The sequence below is a fragment of the Labrus mixtus genome, chromosome 17 (genome assembly GCF_963584025.1).
Source record: "Labrus mixtus chromosome 17, fLabMix1.1, whole genome shotgun sequence".
In the NCBI taxonomy this organism is placed as follows: Eukaryota; Metazoa; Chordata; class Actinopteri; order Labriformes; family Labridae; genus Labrus; species Labrus mixtus.
In genome coordinates, this window is record NC_083628.1 from 18,927,190 (window position 1) to 18,947,787 (window position 20,598).

The 20,598-nt window shown below is 43.4% G+C and overlaps 3 protein-coding genes across 9 annotated transcripts in view; 1 reads left to right on the forward strand and 2 right to left on the reverse strand.

The window, feature by feature from the left end:
• Positions 1–8,543, forward strand: part of sptan1 (spectrin alpha, non-erythrocytic 1) — a 35,757-nt gene extending 27,214 nt beyond the window's left edge. For 6 of the 7 annotated variants that reach the window (XM_061060603.1, XM_061060599.1, XM_061060600.1 and 3 more), the window contains 17 exons: positions 244–452; positions 561–681; positions 1,300–1,421; positions 1,509–1,641; positions 1,737–1,835; positions 1,912–2,071; positions 2,247–2,323; positions 2,413–2,622; positions 2,739–3,035; positions 3,525–3,637; positions 4,112–4,129; positions 5,645–5,699; positions 6,360–6,556; positions 6,652–6,705; positions 7,624–7,770; positions 7,869–8,016; positions 8,104–8,543. In XM_061060603.1, coding sequence (XP_060916586.1) covers positions 244–452; positions 561–681; positions 1,300–1,421; positions 1,509–1,641; positions 1,737–1,835; positions 1,912–2,071; positions 2,247–2,323; positions 2,413–2,622; positions 2,739–3,035; positions 3,525–3,637; positions 4,112–4,129; positions 5,645–5,699; positions 6,360–6,556; positions 6,652–6,705; positions 7,624–7,770; positions 7,869–8,016; positions 8,104–8,229 — 2,286 coding nt within the window. In that variant the 3' untranslated portion in view covers positions 8,230–8,543. The remainder of the gene's footprint in view (positions 1–243; positions 453–560; positions 682–1,299; positions 1,422–1,508; positions 1,642–1,736; positions 1,836–1,911; positions 2,072–2,246; positions 2,324–2,412; positions 2,623–2,738; positions 3,036–3,524; positions 3,638–4,111; positions 4,130–5,644; positions 5,700–6,359; positions 6,557–6,651; positions 6,706–7,623; positions 7,771–7,868; positions 8,017–8,103) is intronic. The other variant, XM_061060601.1, reaches the window with a different exon arrangement.
• Positions 7,250–13,899, reverse strand: dync2i2 (dynein 2 intermediate chain 2). Its single transcript, XM_061060622.1, has 9 exons — positions 13,548–13,899; positions 12,354–12,617; positions 12,159–12,268; positions 11,439–11,596; positions 10,972–11,081; positions 10,535–10,699; positions 9,672–9,904; positions 9,435–9,592; positions 7,250–8,828 (listed from the first exon to the last, which is right to left on the reverse strand). The coding sequence occupies exons 1-9, from the start codon at positions 13,623–13,625 to the stop codon at positions 8,590–8,592; spliced, it is 1,515 nt and encodes a 504-aa protein (XP_060916605.1). The 5' UTR covers positions 13,626–13,899; the 3' UTR covers positions 7,250–8,589.
• A 1,436-nt stretch (positions 13,900–15,335) lies between these two features.
• LOC132991977 (protein SET-like) lies at positions 15,336–20,239 on the reverse strand. The gene is made up of 8 exons (XM_061061019.1): positions 20,015–20,239; positions 18,122–18,179; positions 17,894–18,036; positions 17,707–17,810; positions 17,509–17,622; positions 17,217–17,387; positions 16,445–16,579; positions 15,336–16,350 (listed from the first exon to the last, which is right to left on the reverse strand). The coding sequence occupies exons 1-8, from the start codon at positions 20,082–20,084 to the stop codon at positions 16,330–16,332; spliced, it is 816 nt and encodes a 271-aa protein (XP_060917002.1). The 5' UTR covers positions 20,085–20,239; the 3' UTR covers positions 15,336–16,329.
• Positions 20,240–20,598: the final 359 nt, after the last annotated feature.

Consider the following 20,598-nt stretch of genomic DNA (forward strand, 5'->3'; position numbering starts at 1 on the left):
AAAGTATCTCTGTAAACAACCTAGATGGCTGCTACTGATCTGATACGTTCTGAATCTGCTTTGTATCAGTATCAAATCCTATATGCACAGAACAGAACACTTTGTTTTAGAAGTAATCACAAACTAAGAGTTGTGGTAATCACAACGTCACTACGTTTAAAGACATAGAAGGTAGAAGAGGTACAGCATGGAACTACTTTTATAAGCCCAGAGTCATGATGCAATCTTCTTCCCCCTGTGCAGGACCGTCTGAAGGATCTGAACGGTCAGGCCGACAGCCTGATGGCCAGCAACGCCTTCGACACCACACAGGTGAAGGACAAACGTGACGCCGTCAACGGACGCTTCACCAAGATCAAGAGCATGGCTGCAGGCCGCCGAGCGAAACTCAACGAGTCCCACCGCCTGCACCAGTTCTTCAGGGACCTGGATGATGAAGAGTCATGGATCAAGTAAGACATTAGACCCTGCAGTTAGTCTGCAAGATAATCAGCTGTTTTATTTTTGTTAATATGCCGTGGGACACAACACTTAACCTTTTCTTTTCTGACCCGACTCAGAGAGAAGAAGTTGCTTGTGAGTTCGGAGGACTACGGACGTGATTTGACAGGAGTACAGAATCTGAGGAAGAAACACAAGAGGCTGGAGGCCGAGCTGGGAGCCCACGAACCGGCCATCCAGGTAAGATGATCATCATTTCATCCCAGTTATTTAAAGAGAATGAATCCGCTCATGTGCAAAAGTTGATGTACGAATGTCTGCACAGAAACCGATAAGTTCAACCTAAAGTAAAGTGCAAAAGTTCTACTTTGTTTTCATAGTTTTTGTTTCTTCCTGCAGCTCTTTCATTTACAGCCTGCAGCTTAACAGAAAAGACAATGCAATAGTGCAATATTTAAACAAACGATATGAAGCATGTAAGCCAAATGTGGAGGTACAGGCTGGTGTGTTTGTGAACTCTGAACAAAGACGGACTTCTGTGTTAATGCTAAGCTAGAACAAACACATCCTGAGTGTGTATACATCTTTTCATCTGACTCTCTATAAAGAAAGTGATCATCCTAAATCATGATAAACTTCTGATTATTAATATTTCTCATGTAGAATTGTGCAGAAAATGATTAAAACTTGACTCCATGGTCCTGTTAAAGTTCTCATGTTAGGAAGAGAAACTCGTCTTATGTCTTTTATAAAGAATGTGTTTCAGCACTGTCTTCAAACTAAATGATGACGTATGTGATGTTGCATTCTGTCCACACTCCTCACTAATATCTGGCTGATGTCGTGTTGTGTTTTCAGTCGGTGCTGGACACGGGGAAGAAGCTGTCTGATGACAACACCATCGGTCAGGACGAGATCCAGCAGAGGCTCGCCCAGTTTGTCGACCACTGGAAGGAACTCAAAGACTTATCTGGAGCGAGGTAAGACCCTCACTCTGCAGCCGCAGAGAGACACACACTGAGGCTGACACAGGTTTGTAAATGTGAGCTGTGTGTGTTTTCTCTCAGGGGAAAGAGGCTGGAGGAGTCGCTGGAGTACCAGCAGTTTGTTGCGAATGTGGAAGAGGAAGAAGCGTGGATTAATGAGAAGTTGAATCTGGTGGGAAGCGAGGACTACGGAGACACGCTGGCTGCGGTGCAGGTAACGCAACGCTCCGCCTTTCATCATGTCGATTTTAACCTGTGAGAAATGATGACGTGTTTGACTGAGTCAGAGGCGACCTCTCTGTTGAACAGGGCTTGTTGAAGAAGCATGAAGCGTTTGAGACGGACTTCACCGTGCACAGAGACAGAGTGAACGACGTGTGCACCAACGGAGAGGAGCTCATCAAGAAGGTAACGTCGTCTTCCCGTTCAGAGAAAATACGATAACGATGCAGAAGTCTCTAGAAGTATTTCTTGTTTTTAACAGAACAACCATCACGTGGACAACATCAGTGCAAAGATGGCGGCTCTGCGAGGCAAAGTGTCGGAGCTGGAGAGAGCGGCTGCTCAGAGGAAGGCCAAGCTGGACGAGAACTCCGCCTTCCTGCAGTTCAACTGGAAGGCTGACGTGGTCGAGTCCTGGATCGGTACGAACACACAGAAACACAAAGACTTTTGATTAGAGAATTCTCTCTCTATGTTCTCTTTTCAACCTTCAAAAGAAACTTACTGCTTCAATTATAAAACTATTATTTCACAGATCGTTTAAAAAGCCAGATTTGAGTTTTGTTTGACCCGTGTCGATGTGCTTTTGGTGTTTAGGTGAGAAGGAGAACAGCCTGAAGACCGACGACTACGGCAGAGACCTTTCCTCTGTGCAGACTCTTCTCACTAAGCAGGTACGTCATCCTCTCACACAGCTTTATAACATCTCTCTATCGTGTATGTCTTTCCCCTAAAACGTCTTTTGACCCGCGTCCATCTGTAGGAGACGTTTGATGCCGGTCTGCAGGCCTTCCAGCAGGAGGGAATCACCAACATCACAGCGCTAAAAGACCAGCTGCTGGCCGCCCAGCACGTCCAATCAAAGGCCATCGAGGCTCGTCACGCTTCTTTGATAAAGCGCTGGAACCAGCTGCTGTCCAACTCTGCAGCCCGCAAGAAGAAGCTTCTGGAGGCTCAGGAGCACTTCAGAAAGGTAAAGAGGACGCAAGAGCAGCCCGAGTTAATGGACAAACCGTTCAAAACTGTTCACTTTATAAGAAACCGAATCTGCTTCAGTTCATGTTTTAAGGGTTTTATCTTCTCCCCCAGGTTGAGGACTTGTTCCTGACATTCGCTAAGAAGGCGTCGGCCTTCAACAGCTGGTTTGAGAACGCGGAGGAGGATCTGACAGACCCGGTGAGGTGTAACTCTCTGGAGGAGATCCGGGCGCTGCGTGAGGCCCACGAGGCGTTCCGCTCCTCGTTGAGCTCGGCTCAGGCCGACTTCAACCAGCTGGCCGAGCTGGACCAGCAGATCAAGAGCTACCAGGTGGTGTCCAACCCCTACACCTGGTTCACCATGGAGGCGCTGGAGGAGACCTGGAGGAACCTGCAGAAGATCATCAAGGTCTCATTCATACAGTCATGTTTTAAAACCTGCTTGTGCTCTTGCTCTTTGACAAATTCTTGTTCTACAAATTTCAACCAACTTTGAGCTTTGACGTGTTTAGCCTGAACTCTTCAGGTATATATCAGATACCTGCAGGAGACGCAACAAGCAGACTTTTTTATCAGTCTGTCTGTGATATCAGTGCTTAAAGATTCCTGTTATCAGTCGACTTGTGAATCTGATGAACCTCCGGTCATCTGTATGAGCACAGGACAGTTTCTAGACTCAAAAAGAATCCAAGTTTTCAGATGAAATCTTCTCTGGGGTCGATAAATGTGGATTCAACCATGAGCTAGTGTAAATAGTGTTAAATTAAACGTGTGACGGTCTAATGGTTGTTGTAGTATATGATGTAATTCCATTTTTGGCTCAGAATCTGAAGATAGATGTCATTGCATTAACCTTCCTCCTGCTGCTCTTTCTTGACATGTTGACGTTTGAATGCAGGAGCGAGAGCTGGAGCTGCAGAAGGAGCAGAGGAGGCAGGAGGAGAACGACAAGCTGCGTCAGGAGTTTGCTCAACACGCCAACGCTTTCCACCAGTGGCTGCAGGAGACCAGGTACAGGACGAGATTCAGCAGCCTGGCGCTGATGTCAGAGCTTCTTTGAATTAGCTAAACGTCAATTTATCGATCTAGGCACTGTGCAGCGACTCTCTGAAAGATTTAAAAAATGTCTCCAGTGCATGATGACATTCAGCTGCACACACATGTTTAACACACTGCTATTGACTTCTATGTAATCACACAGATAGATATGCGAGGGAGATTTCTTGACCATTTGTCTCTATATAGCCACCAAATCAGCTCAGCCCAAAGCATGCTCACGTGAAGTGTTTGCTCTTTTGCCTTAGTGTCACATTTGATCAAATCTCTAAAGAATCAGACACATTCAGTGCTGTGTGTCTGGTGTGTTATGATGCTTTGTTGTTGCCTCATCTTAACGTGTATCTCTCTCTCTCATCCCTCCCTTCTCGCCCCTCTCTTCCCTTTGGCTGCTTCCTCGCTGATGCTTGGAATCAATCTGCTAATCAGGACGTATCTGCTGGATGGGTTAATATAAATTTTTATTTCCAATATAGATGTATATAGATATAGATTTGAGTGTCCGATGATTCAGTGTGTGGGTGTTAAAAACTGAGAAGTTGTTGTGATTATGGGTTAACAGAGGAGGTTGTTTTTGATAGTCTGTACCCTTTAAAGGTCACATATTCTCCTCCTCATCAACCAGTTTAAATAATTCTCAGAGCTCCTCAAATCATGTGTGTGAAGTTTCTTGTTCTAAATCCACTCTGATCCTGTATTGATCATGTCTATAAACCCCTCTATTTCAGCCCTGCTCAGAACAGGCTGTTTCTGTGTCTGTACCTTTAAATATGTAAATGAGCTGTGTCTGACCACGCCCCCTCTCTGGAAGGACTTGGGTGTACTCTGTCTTTCTCGCTCCATGTACTATTGTTTACGGTGAGAAGGCAGACTCAGAGGGCAGAACAAACACCTAGCTGTGGGAGTGTCACCCACCTGGGGGAGGGGCTACTGCCCTTTGTGATGTCATGAAGGGAAAATCTTCAAACGGCCTGTTTGAGCACACATTTACTTAAAAGTGGAGCAGGCAAAAGACGGAGAGGATGGACTTTTTTCATCATTGGGGGGTTTGTAGACGGACTAGAGACACATATTAGAGTTAGAGAAACATGGTGGAGTGGATTTTACAGAATATGTGACCTTTAAAGTTCCCCTTTTTCCTCCATGATTCTTTCTGGATATTTCTTTGTGTTCTTTGTTTTCTTGTCTGCTGTGTAATGTCTCCTCCTTCCTCCTCCTCCTCCTCCTCCTCCTCTCTTAGCATAGCCTATCGTCGGGTTATCTGTGTCTATCAGTACCAGGTTGCTGATGATCTTTCTGGAAGGTCAACGCTCTTTAAGCTTTTTTCTTTTTGCTTCCCCTGACCCACACAGACCATCAGGTCATCTGTGTGACTTCATGCACTTCAGTCTAAAACCACCATGTTGGACTGTGGTGTGCACAATAGACCCCCCCGCAGGACTAACACTCACCCAGTCCTCCAACTCAAAAACCAGACTCGATGGGCTGGATGTCACATTGTTTACCTCAGGGATGGAAACTGCAAATATCATCAAATATGTGTGCAACCTCACTTTTCTAAACTGAAAGAAATTGTCCTTAAGTGACATTTGCCATCATTTAATTAAATAAAATTTCTCATGTGTGCAGTAACTCCAGGCTTCACTCTCTGTAATCAGTAACACAGACTTCCATATTCATGAAGAACTAATCTGCAGTTTCCACTCCTGTGTGCAGTAACCCTAACCTCGCATGGTTTGGGTTACCTGATTTTTACTAGTATCACATTCAAGTTTAAAAATCTGTCATGTTGACGAAACCTACTTGAAACTACACACAGTAGAAACTAGTTCACCTGCAGACACTTGTTCTCATCATAGTTTATAGGTTTCTGTGGGAGTGCTGGGTGTTTAAGAGAATGTGTGTGCCGTATTTTACCGCCTGTACTGTCTCCTGTCTAACATCACTGTGTTTGTGCGTCAGGTCGTGTATGGTGGAAGAGTCTGGAACCCTGGAGTCCCAGCTGGAGGCCACAAAGGTAAATATCACACACCAGGATTCTGTTAGGCATGTTTCTCTAAATGCAGCATGAAACCAAACAGATACTTAGAATAACCTCGCTCAAATCTCGCTGATTTATTGTTGTTTTTTTTAAGCGTTTTGACCCTGGTCCAGCTTGTTTTTTATAAATATAATTGAAAACATGCAGTGTTTTTTTTTGTAAATTGGCTGGATTAACTGTAACATTCCTGTTTGTGCAGAGATAGAACTTTATTTAGAGGGTAAGACTCGCAGAATGAAACCTTTATCATCATATCCTATTTTTGAAATGTTAAAATGAGCTACCTAATTCTGTTCCTCCCTGAACCGCTAAAATATGGTTCCATAACCCCCTAGCAGGCATGCATCAATGTGTTTTATTTGACACGTAATGTTTAAGTTGTGGTTGTGATCTTGAGATCTCAAGATATTATGTTGTCATCAAGGGGACACAAGTATTCTAATCCCGAGAAAACGTGATAAATAACGACCAGAGATCAGAAAAACAACAACCAAAATTCACTTTTTATCTATGGAAACTGAGAGCTTCTGCACGCTTCCAGACTCCATTGATAAAAACATCTGTTTGACCTCGCTGACCATGAGAGATGATGGTTGATTATTCTGTGTGTGTGTGTGTGTGTGTGTGTGTGTTCAGCGTAAGCACCAGGAGATCCGGGCCATGCGAAGCCAGCTAAAGAAGATTGAGGACCTGGGAGCAGCTATGGAGGAGGCACTGATCCTGGACAACAAGTACACAGAGCACAGCACGGTGGGACTGGCCCAGCAGTGGGACCAACTGGACCAACTGGGAATGAGGATGCAGCACAACCTGGAGCAGCAGATACAGGCCAGGTACACAACAACACAACACTTAAACCATCAGGCTTCATGTAGACGGCAAAGTTGGTCTGATGACTCCCCCCCCCCAACCCCTCTTTGTCTTTCAGGAACACCACTGGAGTGACAGAGGAGGCTCTGAAGGAGTTCAGCATGATGTTCAAGTAAGAGACCTGATTCTGTCTTTATATATTCTTTATTTTCACAACAGGGACAAGAAACCTTCAGGGCGTGTCCCCCACATCGATGAGGGTCTAAGTTCAGGACACTTTATTCTACGCCCCACATACTTTTACAGCTCCTGATCAAGGGTTACTCTTCTCCAGATAGACAGGAAGTTATTGTGCTGAAAAATTCTGATTGGTCAAAGCAACAATATGAAGGATTTCAGTTTGGTGCTCTTTGGCGCCCACCGATGGTTTCTGAGTGTAACTGCATCTCTTGGTAGAACCTCTCTGCAGCTGAACTAAAAGTGCTAAAAGTAGAACTAGACTGACTTTGAAACTATTTTATGATGGAAAAGTTGTGTATTTCTGCTTTAAGTACTAACAGCATATCATTTTGACTGGCCTTTTTTATAACCTTTAGACTTACACTCCCTTTTTAAGCTCCCTTGTTTTCTTTGATGGCCTAACTACGGCAGTATGAACCCAAAATAAACATTCAGTTTCTGTGATTTAATTTAAAAAAAAACATGTCACAATGATGCTACAGAAGCTACATCTTTAATGCAGATTTTTAAAAGTCTGAATTCACTTCCTGCCAGGTTGGCCTGCAGGGTGAGACATATTTACAAATACTTTTTGGTAGGTAGAGTTTGGCTTGAACATTGTTGGTGTGACATCAGGATTAGCTCTGCACTGATAGGCCGACACAGCATCATGCACATTATTTGCTGAAGTTGAGAAATTCTAAAGGCACCACTTTGTATGAAATAAGGCCGTGTGAAATCCCAGCTCTGAGTGGTCAGAAGATCTTTACAGAAAAAAAGTCAAGGCCCGGTTTGTCAGGAGGGAATCCTGCGGGTGTTGTATTTGGTGACTCAAAAATAAAGTCTATCCTCATCTCCTGTTGATGTTCAGGCACTTTGACAAAGAGAAGTCGGGCCGTCTGAACCACCAGGAGTTCAAGTCGTGTTTACGCTCGCTGGGTTACGACCTGCCCATGGTGGAGGAAGGAGAACCAGATCCTGAGTTTGAAGCCATACTCGACACGGTGGATCCCAACAGGTACGTCACAGGTCCAGTATCGATGCAGACGTTATCCAGTGCGACTGTTTGATTTGTGTCTTAACGGGGAGGGATCATGGGTTTGTGTGTGCGTGCAGGGATGGAAACGTGTCGCTGCAGGAGTACATGGCGTTCATGATCAGCCGGGAGACGGAGAACGTGAAGTCGAGCGAGGAGATCGAGAGCGCCTTCAGAGCTCTGAGCACAGAGAACAAACCCTACGTCACTAAAGAAGAGCTCTACCAGGTCAGACGGGTTCCCCGCTCGCTCTCTGCTCCCAGATTGTGTGTCGGGTCTTCATGCAGGTCTAACTGTCCCCCTTCTGTCTTCCAGAACCTGAGCAAGGAACAGGCGGACTACTGCCTGTCGCACATGAAGCCGTACCTCGACAGCAAGGGCCGCGAGCTGCCGACGGCCTTCGACTTTGTGGAGTTCACCCGCTCGCTGTTTGTCAACTGATCCCCGCCCCCCAGTGACCAATCGGGACGCGTTTTCCCTCACACACTTGGACACGAACACACGGCTGAAACTGCATGATCGTGGCACTACTCACTAATAACAACTCTGTACTATTTATCTCGCTCCGCCCTAACTCTGTGTGCTTCTCATCATAGCATAGTGGATCTGTCTGCATTTGAATGTGATTGTTTTTAGCTGGATTAGCTCGTGCTTTCCATGAATTGAAGAACCTCGTATTAACAATAATGTCGTAACAACACCCGAACAACTGAGTGTGCTTTAATAAACGCTACTGGTTAGAACTGGAAATCAAAGCTCTCTTGTTTTTATTTCACCTCCACACATCAGTCTTCACACGTCTCATTCTGCCACCTGATTGGCTATCTGCTCCAGCTGGCTGCTCTCTCTGGGGTTCTGCTCCGTCAGCTCCGTGCTCAGCTGCCAGACAGCGACTGTCCCGTTTGTTTTCCCCACCGCCAGCTGGCGAGGGTTCTGATGGTTGAAGGACAAACAGGTCGCCGCGTGTCCCGCTCCCCCCTCCTCGATGGTGGCGGCCGGCCTCAGAGACCTGCGGCCCAGGTCGAATATCTGCACCTCACCTGAGAGAGACAACATCTGTGTTACACCTCAAAGTATTGATGCTTCATTTATGACACAACATCGATCTGCACTGTTCATGTCAGGTTATGAATTCTTCAAGATAATATCCTGCGTGTTCCTGATTGACAGGTCTGTTTGGTGCAACCACCAAACAGCTGCTTTATGAAACCGCTATTAGCAGTTACTTTAGCAACAAATAAAGTCCTGCGGATCAGAAAGAAGGATGGTAACCAATCACGGGGAAATTTATTTTCATAAAATATAATCCAAAAACTCTTTCTGTACGATTTACACAGATGTGGATTTAGAAAGTAGACGGTCGACAATGGCTGAATCTAAACTGAATTTCAGAGCCCCAAATCATATTTTCCAAGATTATTTTTTTTTACAGGATCCACATGAAACAGGTGTCTGAACGGCAGACCTTGCAGCCGGAGGAAGAGTACACATTTGGAAAACTAGGCTTACAAATACAGAAACAGATTAAAGAACAAGTTGTTTTTTTATATTAAATTGTTAAAAATAAGACAAAGAACTGACGCTGATGTGGGATGTATAAATTCACAACAATAACTTGGGTATAGGAAATAAAGCATGTCGCGTACCTTGCCCCGTGGCTGCAGCAAACACCAGCGGTCGGGTTGGAGACCACTGCACCTGGAACACGTACGAGTCTGAGACCCGGAGAGAGAGCAGCGGGTCGACCTGCAGCAGAGAGTGCAGGTGAGCCAGGCCGTCCGTCCCCGTGCTCACAAACAGGTTCCTGCAGAGACATGAAATCTCCTGTTCAGTCTCCTGTTAAAACACCTGCTGACGTCAATAAACGAGTGGGCGTCTCTCACCTGTGGAAAGGGGAGCAGTGGATGGAGTGGACCGGCCCTCTGCGGGGCCTGAAGGAGAACACCGCGGGGGCTCTGGGAGTCACACTCTGACCTTCAGAAGGAACAGCGGCCGGAGTCTGAGCGGAGAAGGAGCAGCGGAGCAGGAGGCCGCCCTCAGAACCGACCAGGAAGGTGTCAGAGTCCCAGGGAGAGAGAGCCAGAGAGGTGACGCCCACGGTGCTGCTGCCCCGCACCTAAAGGAGACACACACAAAAATAAAAGTTTGTTGTTCAGTCCACTCAACACAGCATGCGGGAGCAGCCTGGGAAGCATTTAACGATGTTGCTTAATAACTTTGTGTGCTTCAAAGTCTGATTTGTTAACCAAACGACTGGAAAATGTAAATGTTAGCCTGATGCACATTGAGGATCCTGAACTCAGCACAAACTTACTGAAGCAGAGAACAGCTGTGTGAGGCAATAACTCCTTTTAAGAGGTCATTAGTTTGATGTCTTGAAATAAGAAAGTTCATTTTGTCATAACAGCTGAGTTTATGTTGTTATGATGAGAGAACTACAGTCACATTTCTACACATAAAAAGAATTGATCATGAGGATTTAATCATTTCTTTGTCTTCTTAAAATGAAAGGACTTTCTATTAAGATAGTTTTTGTTTTCTAACATTCATGAGTTGATCATCCTTCATCCCCATGGCAACCAGATTACTAAATACTCCTGTACAAGCTGCTCCAAACAGAGAGACGCGAGCAGGACTACTGAGTACATCCTTCAGGATATACAGGTCTTCAAAATAAAAAGTACGTTCTTTCATCCTCAGTTCAGTTTTGTTTCCAGCGTCTCCCTTCTTCCCCTCGGAGTCTCACCTTGAAGCTGCTGCTGTGAGGAACCTGCTGTCTCACGAACGCGTACGCAGCGTTCAGGACGAATGCGTTCTGATCCGAGTCCACCGTCCACAGCAGAACCTGACCTCTGGAGCTCGCACTCAGCACGCCGAACTCTCCTTTCTTCTGCAGGGGCACCCAGGAAACCTTTAAGAACAGAGGACATGATTTGTGTTATACATGGTGGCTTGTGCCTCAGTATAAAATCACAATCCTCAGCCTCATGCAAAATACCGATACAGGTTAGTGAAAGTTAACAACAGGAACTGTGCAGATCTCTAAGAACAACATGCATCACAGGAAGAGGAATTCTAAAAATATAAAACTGTATTCAAAAAAGCATCCCGAAAATGTGGATCTGCGGGGCTCTTTTGTCTGTAATGTTTGAATAGAAAGCCAAACAGATTGTGTGTACTCACCTGATACACCGGCTCTCTGTGGCTGTCTGCTGACATCCCAGTTTGGACCAGCACGGGGTCCTGAGTCTGACTGGTGTCCCAGACCACCACCTCCCCAGTGTACAGACCCCCTGCAGACACACAAACAAAACACAGCTACTTTTAACCCTTTCAGCTCCATTTACTTTACCTCTCTGAACTGAACCCTGTCTCACTGATGTCATCCACTGAAGCAGTTTTTTTTAAGCCTGACGGTCAGGGTCGCCATATTGGAAATGCTGTCTCAAACTAAATTGTGAGGCAAGGCATGACATAAAAAAAACGACGCTTAGGTGGCAGGCAAAGCAACAGAGTCCTCTAAGACTTTCTGCAGAATAAATACCAGGAGGCTGGAGGACAAACTCTGGATATCGTCTATATAGTTTTCAGGAGTTTTTTGTAAGTGTGGAAGCCCTGTAGGATACAATGTGAAAGCTCAGTGTGTGTACCTGCGATGAGTGCGGGCTGGTTGGGGTGACAGCACAGAGCGGTGACTGTCGTTGGAACATCTATAACCAGATCTGCTTGTTTGGGGTTCAGACTCTGACGGTTCAGGTTCCAGGTGCAAACGTAGGACTTCTCAGTGCTCCAGTCTCCTTCATCAATCCTGAAATTTAAGAAAATAAGAAACAAAAGTGCTGTGCTAAACATTGAATGAATGAATGAAACCTTTATTGCCCCTAGGGGAATTTGCCTTGCACAGAGAGCTAAAAAACACAATACAAACAAACATTGACAGGACAGCACATAAGAACACATAAAAACACACTAAAGCATCACATGATTCAATGAGGGATTTCAGCAGGTTAAATAAAGTGCAGAGTGCCAGGTTCGTCCTGTATAATCAGTTCTTATTAAGCAGCTGAATACTGCGCGGTACAAAGGATGTAATGCCTCTTTTAGTCCTCATCCTGGGCATTCTGTACCTGCCCTGAATTCAAGAGTTCATACTCTGACCAAAGGGGGTGCAGAGGGTCAGCTGTGATCTTGATGGCTCAGTGTGTACCGGTCTGTCAGGAAAGAAATACTGTACATTTGCTTCCCAGTTATCTTGCTGCCTAGTTTAACAACCTTGTCCAGTTTGTTCTTATTTTGTAAGGACAGTTCAGGACATCTTTATAGATTCAGACTTATACATAAAAACACATGAATACATGAGGTGAACGTACCGACCGTAGGCGCAGGCAATAACTGAGCCTGTGCAGCTCCAGGACACACTGGTTACATGCAGACCTCTCTCCTGAGCGCCGGGATGTTGAAGACAATGGAGGCAAGAAACCTGTGAACATAGAAATAGTCATACATGAATGCCAGTCTCCTTCCTGCTCAAAAATATTTCAACTTGGTTCACTGATCCCACTTACACGATTATTGTGCTCCTCCCAGTTGACCTGAAACCCATCGAAGGCGTGACTCCGAGCGTTTCTGACCAACTCTCTGATGACCGAGTCCTCGACCCGCTGCAGGAAGTCCTTCAGGCCGGGTGGATCCGGGTCATCCTGGTTTTGCTGGAGGAGCTGCTCTGTGTCCTGATGTTGTGGCTCTTCTGTCTGAGTCCAGCTGCTAGAGGTCGACACAGTCTGGACCTCTGCCTCAGTGCTGTGGACCGCTCTGGTTTGACATCCTCTCTGAAAAAAACAGCAAATAAACATGTGGACTACATTCATTTGGTGACTGCTGCAATCACAAGTTTGAGTTTCACATTGAGTCAGACGAAGGAGGATGAAATAATGATAGGAGGAAGATGCTCTATGTGCGGAGGCAGTGGTCCTCCAGGTGGGTGGCCCAGGTCTGTGGCTCCTTCCCCGCATGTTGTTCCCCACCTTCTCTCTTCCCAATTTCTGACTCTGTTTCTTGTTTTTTTTTGTTTTTTTTTTTTTAAATATTTAAAATTTCAGGATTGATGAAGGAGACTGGAGCACTGAGAAGTCATTTGTTTCTACCTGGAACCTGAACCGTCAGACTCTGAACCCAAACAAGCAGATCTGGTTATAGATGTTACGACAGTCACCGCTCTGTGCTGTCACCTCAACCAGCCCGCACTCATCGCAGGTACACACACTGAGCTTTCACATTGTATCCTACAGGGCTTCCACACCACCGACATAAACAGCTGGAATATTGTTCAAATACAATTTGAGCATAAAGTTCAAATGCCAAGAATAAAGTCATAAAGTCGAATGGTTGCAAAATCTAAAACGTTGAGGAAAAAGACAAAATATCTAGATTTAAGTTGAGATTTTCTAATTTTCCTTTAATTTCTAAAGCCCTGATACTCCTCCGTAAACAGCTGTTTGGAGTTATTGATTGTGTTTCACTTAAAAATGTAACAGAAAACTAACAAGTTGTTATTTAGCAGAAATCTCAACCCTCATATACAGAGAAGTGTACAGTGGGTAACCGGATGTTAACATTTCCGAGCAACATTTGAACGTCACATTAGAACGCTACTGTCTACACAATGTTGTTACTGTAGCTAAAACAGGCAATAATAGGCGAAAATTACAACGCTTAAAAATACTGTGGGAGCTCAACTTAGCACTGTTGGTCAAACATACCGACTCCTGTGCAGCCTGTTGAGATTTCCTCCAAAGAGACTCAATTTCCACTGAATCTAGCGCTTCGTCTGTAAACATCTTAATAAATGTGTCTTCTTTGGCTAAATTAAGAATAATTAACAGTGACTATCTTATCTAGCGTTAACTGTAATTAAAGTGTAAAGAAATAATTGATAGAAAGGCAACTGCTTGTTAACTTTGAACACAGCTAGCTAGCATCCCTGTAGCGCACAAAGCTAGCACCGTTACCGTGGTTACGGAGAGTCAAGATAGACATCCCGCGATCACTTCCGCTTTCTCTTTGTCTACAAAATATCAGATATTCTCCACGTCGTATATTTATGTGGACTCGTTGGTGTTAACAGTTATAAAATCAGGCAATATATCTTTCTAGCATAATTAAAAAAAAATTTTTAAATAGATTTCGTATATAAAATATGTCGTGTATTTGTACGTACGGTGAGAAAAGACTCCACCTTGTCACCTGTTCGGTCTTTATACTCAGAAAATAAAGATTTGTTTTCATAGTTAACATGTAAGATGAAATACACAAAGTAAAATAAACTATTCAACCATCTTAGATTAAAATTGGATTGCCTTAAAATGACGCATCGTTTTGACTTGAAATCAAAGAATAATGCCTGTTCCCATTATTTACTGGGCTTTGGGATTTCACAATTCATTTAAAGCCAGAAAATGATATCCCAAGAATCATTTCTTTGCCTCTAAAATATTTGTTTTCGTTTTGGTCATCATTACACAACAAGGGAGGTTGGGACAAGGTCAGACTTCTATATTTCTGCTGCGTAGTCGCGAGTAGTCTGCCCCCTAGTGGTGACGTAACGACACGACATGCTTTATTTCCACTCCATGATGCAGATAAGAGTTCATGAAGCTTGTTGCAGATAATAATGTTCAAGCCAGAACAGTGAAAGAAGCTATTGTCACTCATTCTCCTCACTATAAAAATGCCACATTTATATCAGCCCAGTAGTTATTCTGCAGGTTCAGTTCTTGTTTACAGTGACATAGAAATACAATTTGACTTTTATTTTAGGCAACATTTTAAGATAAAGGGGAAAATGAGGGGCATGCATAGGTTACTTGATTGGAGTTTATAAAGCTCGACAATTCCTACACTCTCATGTATTTTTTCTGCAAACAAGTTTTTCATCGACCCTGAGACAAAAACTAATCACTAATCACTAATACCCAAAGCCCTTAAGGTTATGACATACAACAGGTTAATTAAGGGTAGTTTCTCAACAAGCAGCACTAAAAATTAAATCCCACACGTGATCTTCAGTGGTGCATCCTCTGCAGATTTATAAGATAAATAAAAATCAACACAATATTTCTTTAAAACCTGAGTAAGCCCAAACGGTTTATTTTAAATCCCACTGGCAACAAAGTCTGGAGTATTAACATGACAGAGCTAAGCTATTAGAATCAACAATGGTCACAATTTAAAGCCAGTAGCGCCAAAAAAGTCTTTACAACAAACCATGATGTCATCAAATTACCCACAGCAGTTAAAAACAAACAAACAAAAAAAAACAGATGAGCATCTCCACCCAGCTGTTCTGTTGGGACCGTGCAGATAGATTTTAACTGGGTTCAAGCAAAAGAACCTCTGAAGATCCAAATGTTTAGACGGTGGTCTCTCAGTGGATCCAAATTATCAGTTCACCGTCAAATTTCACAAGTCTAATAGATTCACTTCCGTTTGCAGCAACAATTGGAGAAAAAGTGTTGGAATGCCCAAATGTGATCAAACTACTCCCAGCATCATGTTTTCATTTATTTATTGTAACAAAGCAACTGATACACTTAATTTAACGCCAACAGGTTTCCAGCAGAACAGGAGAAGCGCTGCAGACGCCACAGAGACGACTCCGCAGAAAACTTCTCATCTCTCATCTTCAAAATGTTAAGCCAAGCTCAAAAGGTTTTTTTTTACGGTTTATATAAAAAAAAAAATGTACAATTCAAACGTTTTCTGTGGGTGCTTGAAAAACACAAAAAAAGAAAAATCTTAAACAGACGTCCAGAGTTGTTGTCAAAGCCCTGCTGCTGCCCCCCCATCCCGCACCTCCCCACCCTACCCCTGCCTTCAAACTGTGTACAATAACACCCGTCCCAACAAGATCCCAAAAACATTTACAACAGTTGAAAGGAACAAGCTGGTGCTTTCAATCAGTTCCATTAGTACAACAAGTCACAAAGGAAAATGCAACTTCTAGTAATAAGCCTTAGTCCCACCCACCACTGGATATATTATAATATACACATATATATTTATATATATAAAAGTGGCTTAGGATGCTATGATTAAGTTATCACTGCACCATGGCTTATTTTTATTCAACTCACAACTTCAACAGAATTCATATCCGACATATAAATTGCTATTGTACGTATTTTAAATCTACGTAGGATGACGTGCAGAATGCTACAAAGTTTTTTTTATTCTTTTGCATGTCTTTGGGAGATGTAGGGAAACGATGACAGGTGAGACTTCGAAGGGCCACCCTCCCCTCCCGCTGCAACCCCGACGCACACCTGCTGCTGTAAGGAGCCTGTCGTCATGGATACGTCAGGGCTGCAGAGGTGGAAGGATGGACATGCTAACGACACACAAGATTTTTTTTTTATTACTTTTATACAAATCCCACCCCTCCCCACCCAGAAAAAAATAAACAAACAAACAAAATATTTTGCTCCCGAGGTTTGTAGGATGATCACAGAGGGAGGACGAGGGGAAAAGTGAAAGCCGAGAAGTTTAATCGTCCTCTCCGTCATCCTGAGAAGAGAAAAGACATCACATCGTTTATTCCAAGAAAAAACATCTCATTAATCATTTGAGTTTCTAAAAAAAACTAGTTTTCCCCTCTTACCTCTCCGTCTTCCCCATCACCATCCTCGTCATCATCGTCACCCTCCTCTTCCTCCCCCTCGTCGATATCTTCCAGACCCTCCTCATCATCGTCATCATCATCTCCGTCTCCTTCCTCATCCTCCATGTCTGGTACCTTTGGATGACAGTGATTCATTTAAAAACTTTTACTGGAAATCTGAAAAAAGTTCATCAAAGCATTAGTTAGGTGTTTTTTCTAGCGCTAGCGTCTTTCAATTGTTTTAAATGAGTAGAGGAAAAGCCCAGAAGCTTCCCCCGCCCCCGAACGCTTTGCCTTTTTTGAGCGGCTGCTTAAATATCTTCCAACTTCTCAGAAAGGCGCTGTTGACATCACTGGCGCTCTTTTCCAAATGTCTGATATTCCCGTAGTTTTACTGCCTAACGAGAACTGTCTCAACCTAACTTTCAGTCCCCATAACGACAGCTGGAGCGGGTTTTAAACCTCTTAACAAACAGGTACACTGCGCCCACCTGTCAGTCAGATCTACCACAATGGGAATGGGCAGCCAGCCTCAAGTGGACACTCTTAGAATTGCAGGTATTGGCACTTCCTCATTGGCTTCATTTTTCAACACCAGAGGTTGCTGCTCGTTTCTAACCAATCTGACATCAAAGTTTTCATCACAGACGAGATCTGAACTGAATCTGATGATGCGGCATGTTTTGTCTTCTTGTAAATTAACACCATGGGCATGGTGGGAAATAATCTGAACAGGAATCTAGGTAAGATTCAAGATGAGTTCTGAGCCTACCAGGTAGTACTGCAGCGGGTTGGGCCAGATGTCGTCCTTGATGACTTCTCCCAGCTCGTCAGCTCCGGCGTCTGAGTGATCGGTGAACCAGGTGAAGAAGCTTTCGGGCTCCTCGTGCTGCCGTTTCTTCCCAGCTTTGTTCGGCGTCTGGCCCGAACGCTTTGTCAGGTCCTGGAGGGAGAGAACGTGCAAAAGGTTTGAAAAGTTGTCTTGTTTTAGGAAGAAGAATAACGGTCAATAAAGTGTGAAAACATCAAAAACCACAGAATGGGAAGAGAAAGAGGCAACCAACCTTTCCGGCTTTCCATTTGATTTCAGATGATTTGGAAACAGGATCCCCGCTCTCGTTCACGTTAAACTCTTTGGAGAGGGCTTTATTCTCAAAGTACGGGTTCTCGTCGAAATACTAGCAAAAAGAAAAACACGCCTGTGTCAGAATACAACACAACTTAGTTTATAGAAACGAGGAGAAATGACCACAAACACTCACAAAATCTATTCTGTATCCAGACTTGATGTCCTCGAACTCGGTGACCTCCACCCTCGACAAGTAATGAAGTGCTTCCTCATCTTCCTCGCCCAGAAGTGCTGAAACTAAAAGTCCAAAAAGTAGAAAGAAGTTGTAAAAACATGTTTGGATTCACGGTACAGACGGGTCAAAGAATCAAAGAGTGTACCTTGTGGATGGTTGACGAATGTTGTGACCCAGAAGTTGGGGATTTTGGCTATGAGTTCTGATCGCTTCTGAAAGAACGGCTGGCGTAATTTGTTGTACTTCTGCTCTACTTTTAAAATTTCTTCACTCGCCTGCTCGTTCAGTCTGACGGGGAGAAAAGAGAAAAAATAGTCAAACAGGGAAAAATCTCCACGTTCGGCCAACGCTCACAGGTAACATTCAGACTCACCTGTCGATTTCATTCTGTACTTCATCGATGTGTTCGATCGCTTCCTGTTGCTCTTTTTCTGAAAGGAAATTCAGATCAGTTGAAACACAGGACTTTAAATAAAAATGTTTAACTTCCAACAACAAATAAAGTTCCCACGATAAACAGAGCAGGTAAGGCGTAACAATGATGCACTTCCTTAACATGCGGGATGCAGTGACGGAGGATGCACAGATGTGAGCTTTATATAATAACTTTTTTTAAAAAGCTTCCTTTATTGTAAAAAGTTCTGTACTCTGAAGCTCAGATAAGCAGTGTAAATATTGCTTAGATCAATGTTCAAAACACCACACTGCTTCTTATTTAATGTCTAATTGTGTATTTTTTATAATGTGCAACATTTTATGTGCATTTATTTTTATTCCTTGTAATGTGCGTTACTGTACACAAGTTTAATAATAATTAACTTTTTGTTCCTCTGTCGATTACTTTTTTTTAAACTTCTATGGATGTGTGTGGGCTGAATGTTATGGTAAATGTTGTACTACCAGCAATGAAAATAAAGACAATTTATATAGCACTAACAATAATTAATAACCAACACTGACCATTGTAAACTCCTCCATTATTATTATCTTTATTTAAACCGTACAATCTGGATCTTAACCAGGCCGTAACCTGAACAATAACACAATGTGTGAGACCAATACTGCTGTAATATATCTTACTCCTTATCCTGCACTTCTGTTTCAGGTATGACTCTGACTTTTGAAGATACTGTGGCGTGTTTCATCATGTATGGTAACTGTTTGAAAAGTGTATGTTGTGATATTTTGGCCACAAGAACACATCTCCATTTCCTCAAAAACCCAGTTAGTTTTGTTTTTCATTTATTGATTAGTTCGATGAGATGCAGATGTTTTTCACACAGTTGTATGTCTTATACACTATTGTTGTACTTTTATTATCTCTTGTTGTATTCACATCTCCATTTATATTCATATATTTATACTACTGTATTACTATTAAAAATCAACTGTACCGACGTAATGTCCCCCTGGGGATTTAATAAAGTGTTTCTGATTCTGATACAGTGGTCTGTTTTTACATCATCAGTCTTAACTCTAATATACATAAACAGTAAAATAACGCGGGACGCCAGGATCAGAGTGTGTGTGTGTGTGTGTGTGTGTGTGGACCCTCTGCCTCCTGCAGTCTGGAGCTTCCTGTTAAAGCTAAAGGCGGCCTGGTTTGAATGAAGAGCTTAACGCCGACATGCTTTATCTGCTCTGATCTCACATCTACAACCCGAGAAGCTTCCCAGGAGTGTTAACTCACATTACCGTACAGAAACTCTTATAGTGACTTTATTACAGTTTAAAATAAACACAGCGATTGTTTACATCGCCTCGGGTTGCAGCTTGCACAACAAAAGCTAACACGCGTGGGTAGGGTAAACAGAGCGGCTAACGTGATCCGTGCCGCCCTCTTCAGGCTCAAAGGAAACGAGGATTTGATGCTAATTATGTGTGCAAACAATCCCGAAACTGGTGCATGAGAGACCCCACAGATATCACCAATACACTCACACCAGAAACTCCCCCAAACTGTGTTCGTGATCACAAGTTGCACATTATGACGCCAGCTGCAGCCGACACGATGTAAATACTCTCTCTCTCCTTCACGTAGAAGCTAACACATGCTAACGGCTTGCTCCGTGCTAGCATCGTGTTAGCATGCTAACGCAGTATTTAGCTCCTTTGTTGATACGCAGCTGAAGCAGAATTAAGCTGTCTCTGCGGTAACATAGCATCGCTTTGTCTACATTTTACTTAACAAACTCCACGTAAGAAGACAAAACGACGATAAACAAATGAAAATGGCGTTTCTGTAGAGACCCGCCATTCCTGTTACCAGAGGTCTCGTCCGCTCCGTCGTGATTTGAATTCTCCTTCCTGCTCACTTTCGCCGATGAGGCAGACATGGTTATCGTTCTTCGTGACGCTTTACGACCAGATTTATATCCCAGGTGTTGTTTGTTAACTCTTCTCCGGAGGATAAAAGTTACTTCCACCTACTAACACGGAGTGCGCGTGTCTCCCTGCACACGAGAAGGAGGACTGAGCGCAGCTTTGCACGCGCTTGTTTCTAACATGTTTATTGTCCTCTAGCGCCCCCATCAGGCCGGAGTGCGACACTGCAACTCAAATACACTGACAAGGAATCAGAATCCGCTTTATTGGCCATGTTTGCTGCTTTCACACACAAGACATTTGGCTTTGCTGAACTGTGCTCTCAGTGTACACAAGTATAACATTAAATATAAACACAGATAAGCAAATAATAATAATAAAAAAACTGCCTGTTATTTAATGTCTGTTTTTGATAACTCTGCACTATCTGCTTTTTAAACATTGCTTTACATATATAAACAACACAACTTCAGAAGGTCAACACTTTTTTATTTTTTATATTCAGATCTAATTATTATTTTTTCC

What these genes read in the sequence shown, in the direction of transcription:
- dync2i2 (XM_061060622.1), bottom strand. Translation starts at nt 13,625, where the DNA reads ATGTTTACAGACGAAGCGCTAGATTCAGTGGAAATTGAGTCTCTTTGG. An exon ending in GGGAGGAGCACAATAATCGT is followed by an intron (nt 12,269 to 12,353) that starts GTAAGTGGGATC and finishes CTATGTTCACAG; the next exon opens with GTTTCTTGCCTCCATTGTCT. An exon ending in ATTGCCTGCGCCTACGGTCG is followed by an intron (nt 11,597 to 12,158) that starts GTACGTTCACCT and finishes CTTAAATTTCAG; the next exon opens with GATTGATGAAGGAGACTGGA.
- LOC132991977 (XM_061061019.1), bottom strand. Translation starts at nt 20,084, where the DNA reads ATGTCTGCCTCATCGGCGAAAGTGAGCAGGAAGGAGAATTCAAATCAC. An exon ending in ATTCGTCAACCATCCACAAG is followed by an intron (nt 17,811 to 17,893) that starts GTACACTCTTTG and finishes TTGGACTTTTAG; the next exon opens with TTTCAGCACTTCTGGGCGAG. An exon ending in GTGATGGGGAAGACGGAGAG is followed by an intron (nt 16,351 to 16,444) that starts GTAAGAGGGGAA and finishes TTCTCTTCTCAG; the next exon opens with GATGACGGAGAGGACGATTA.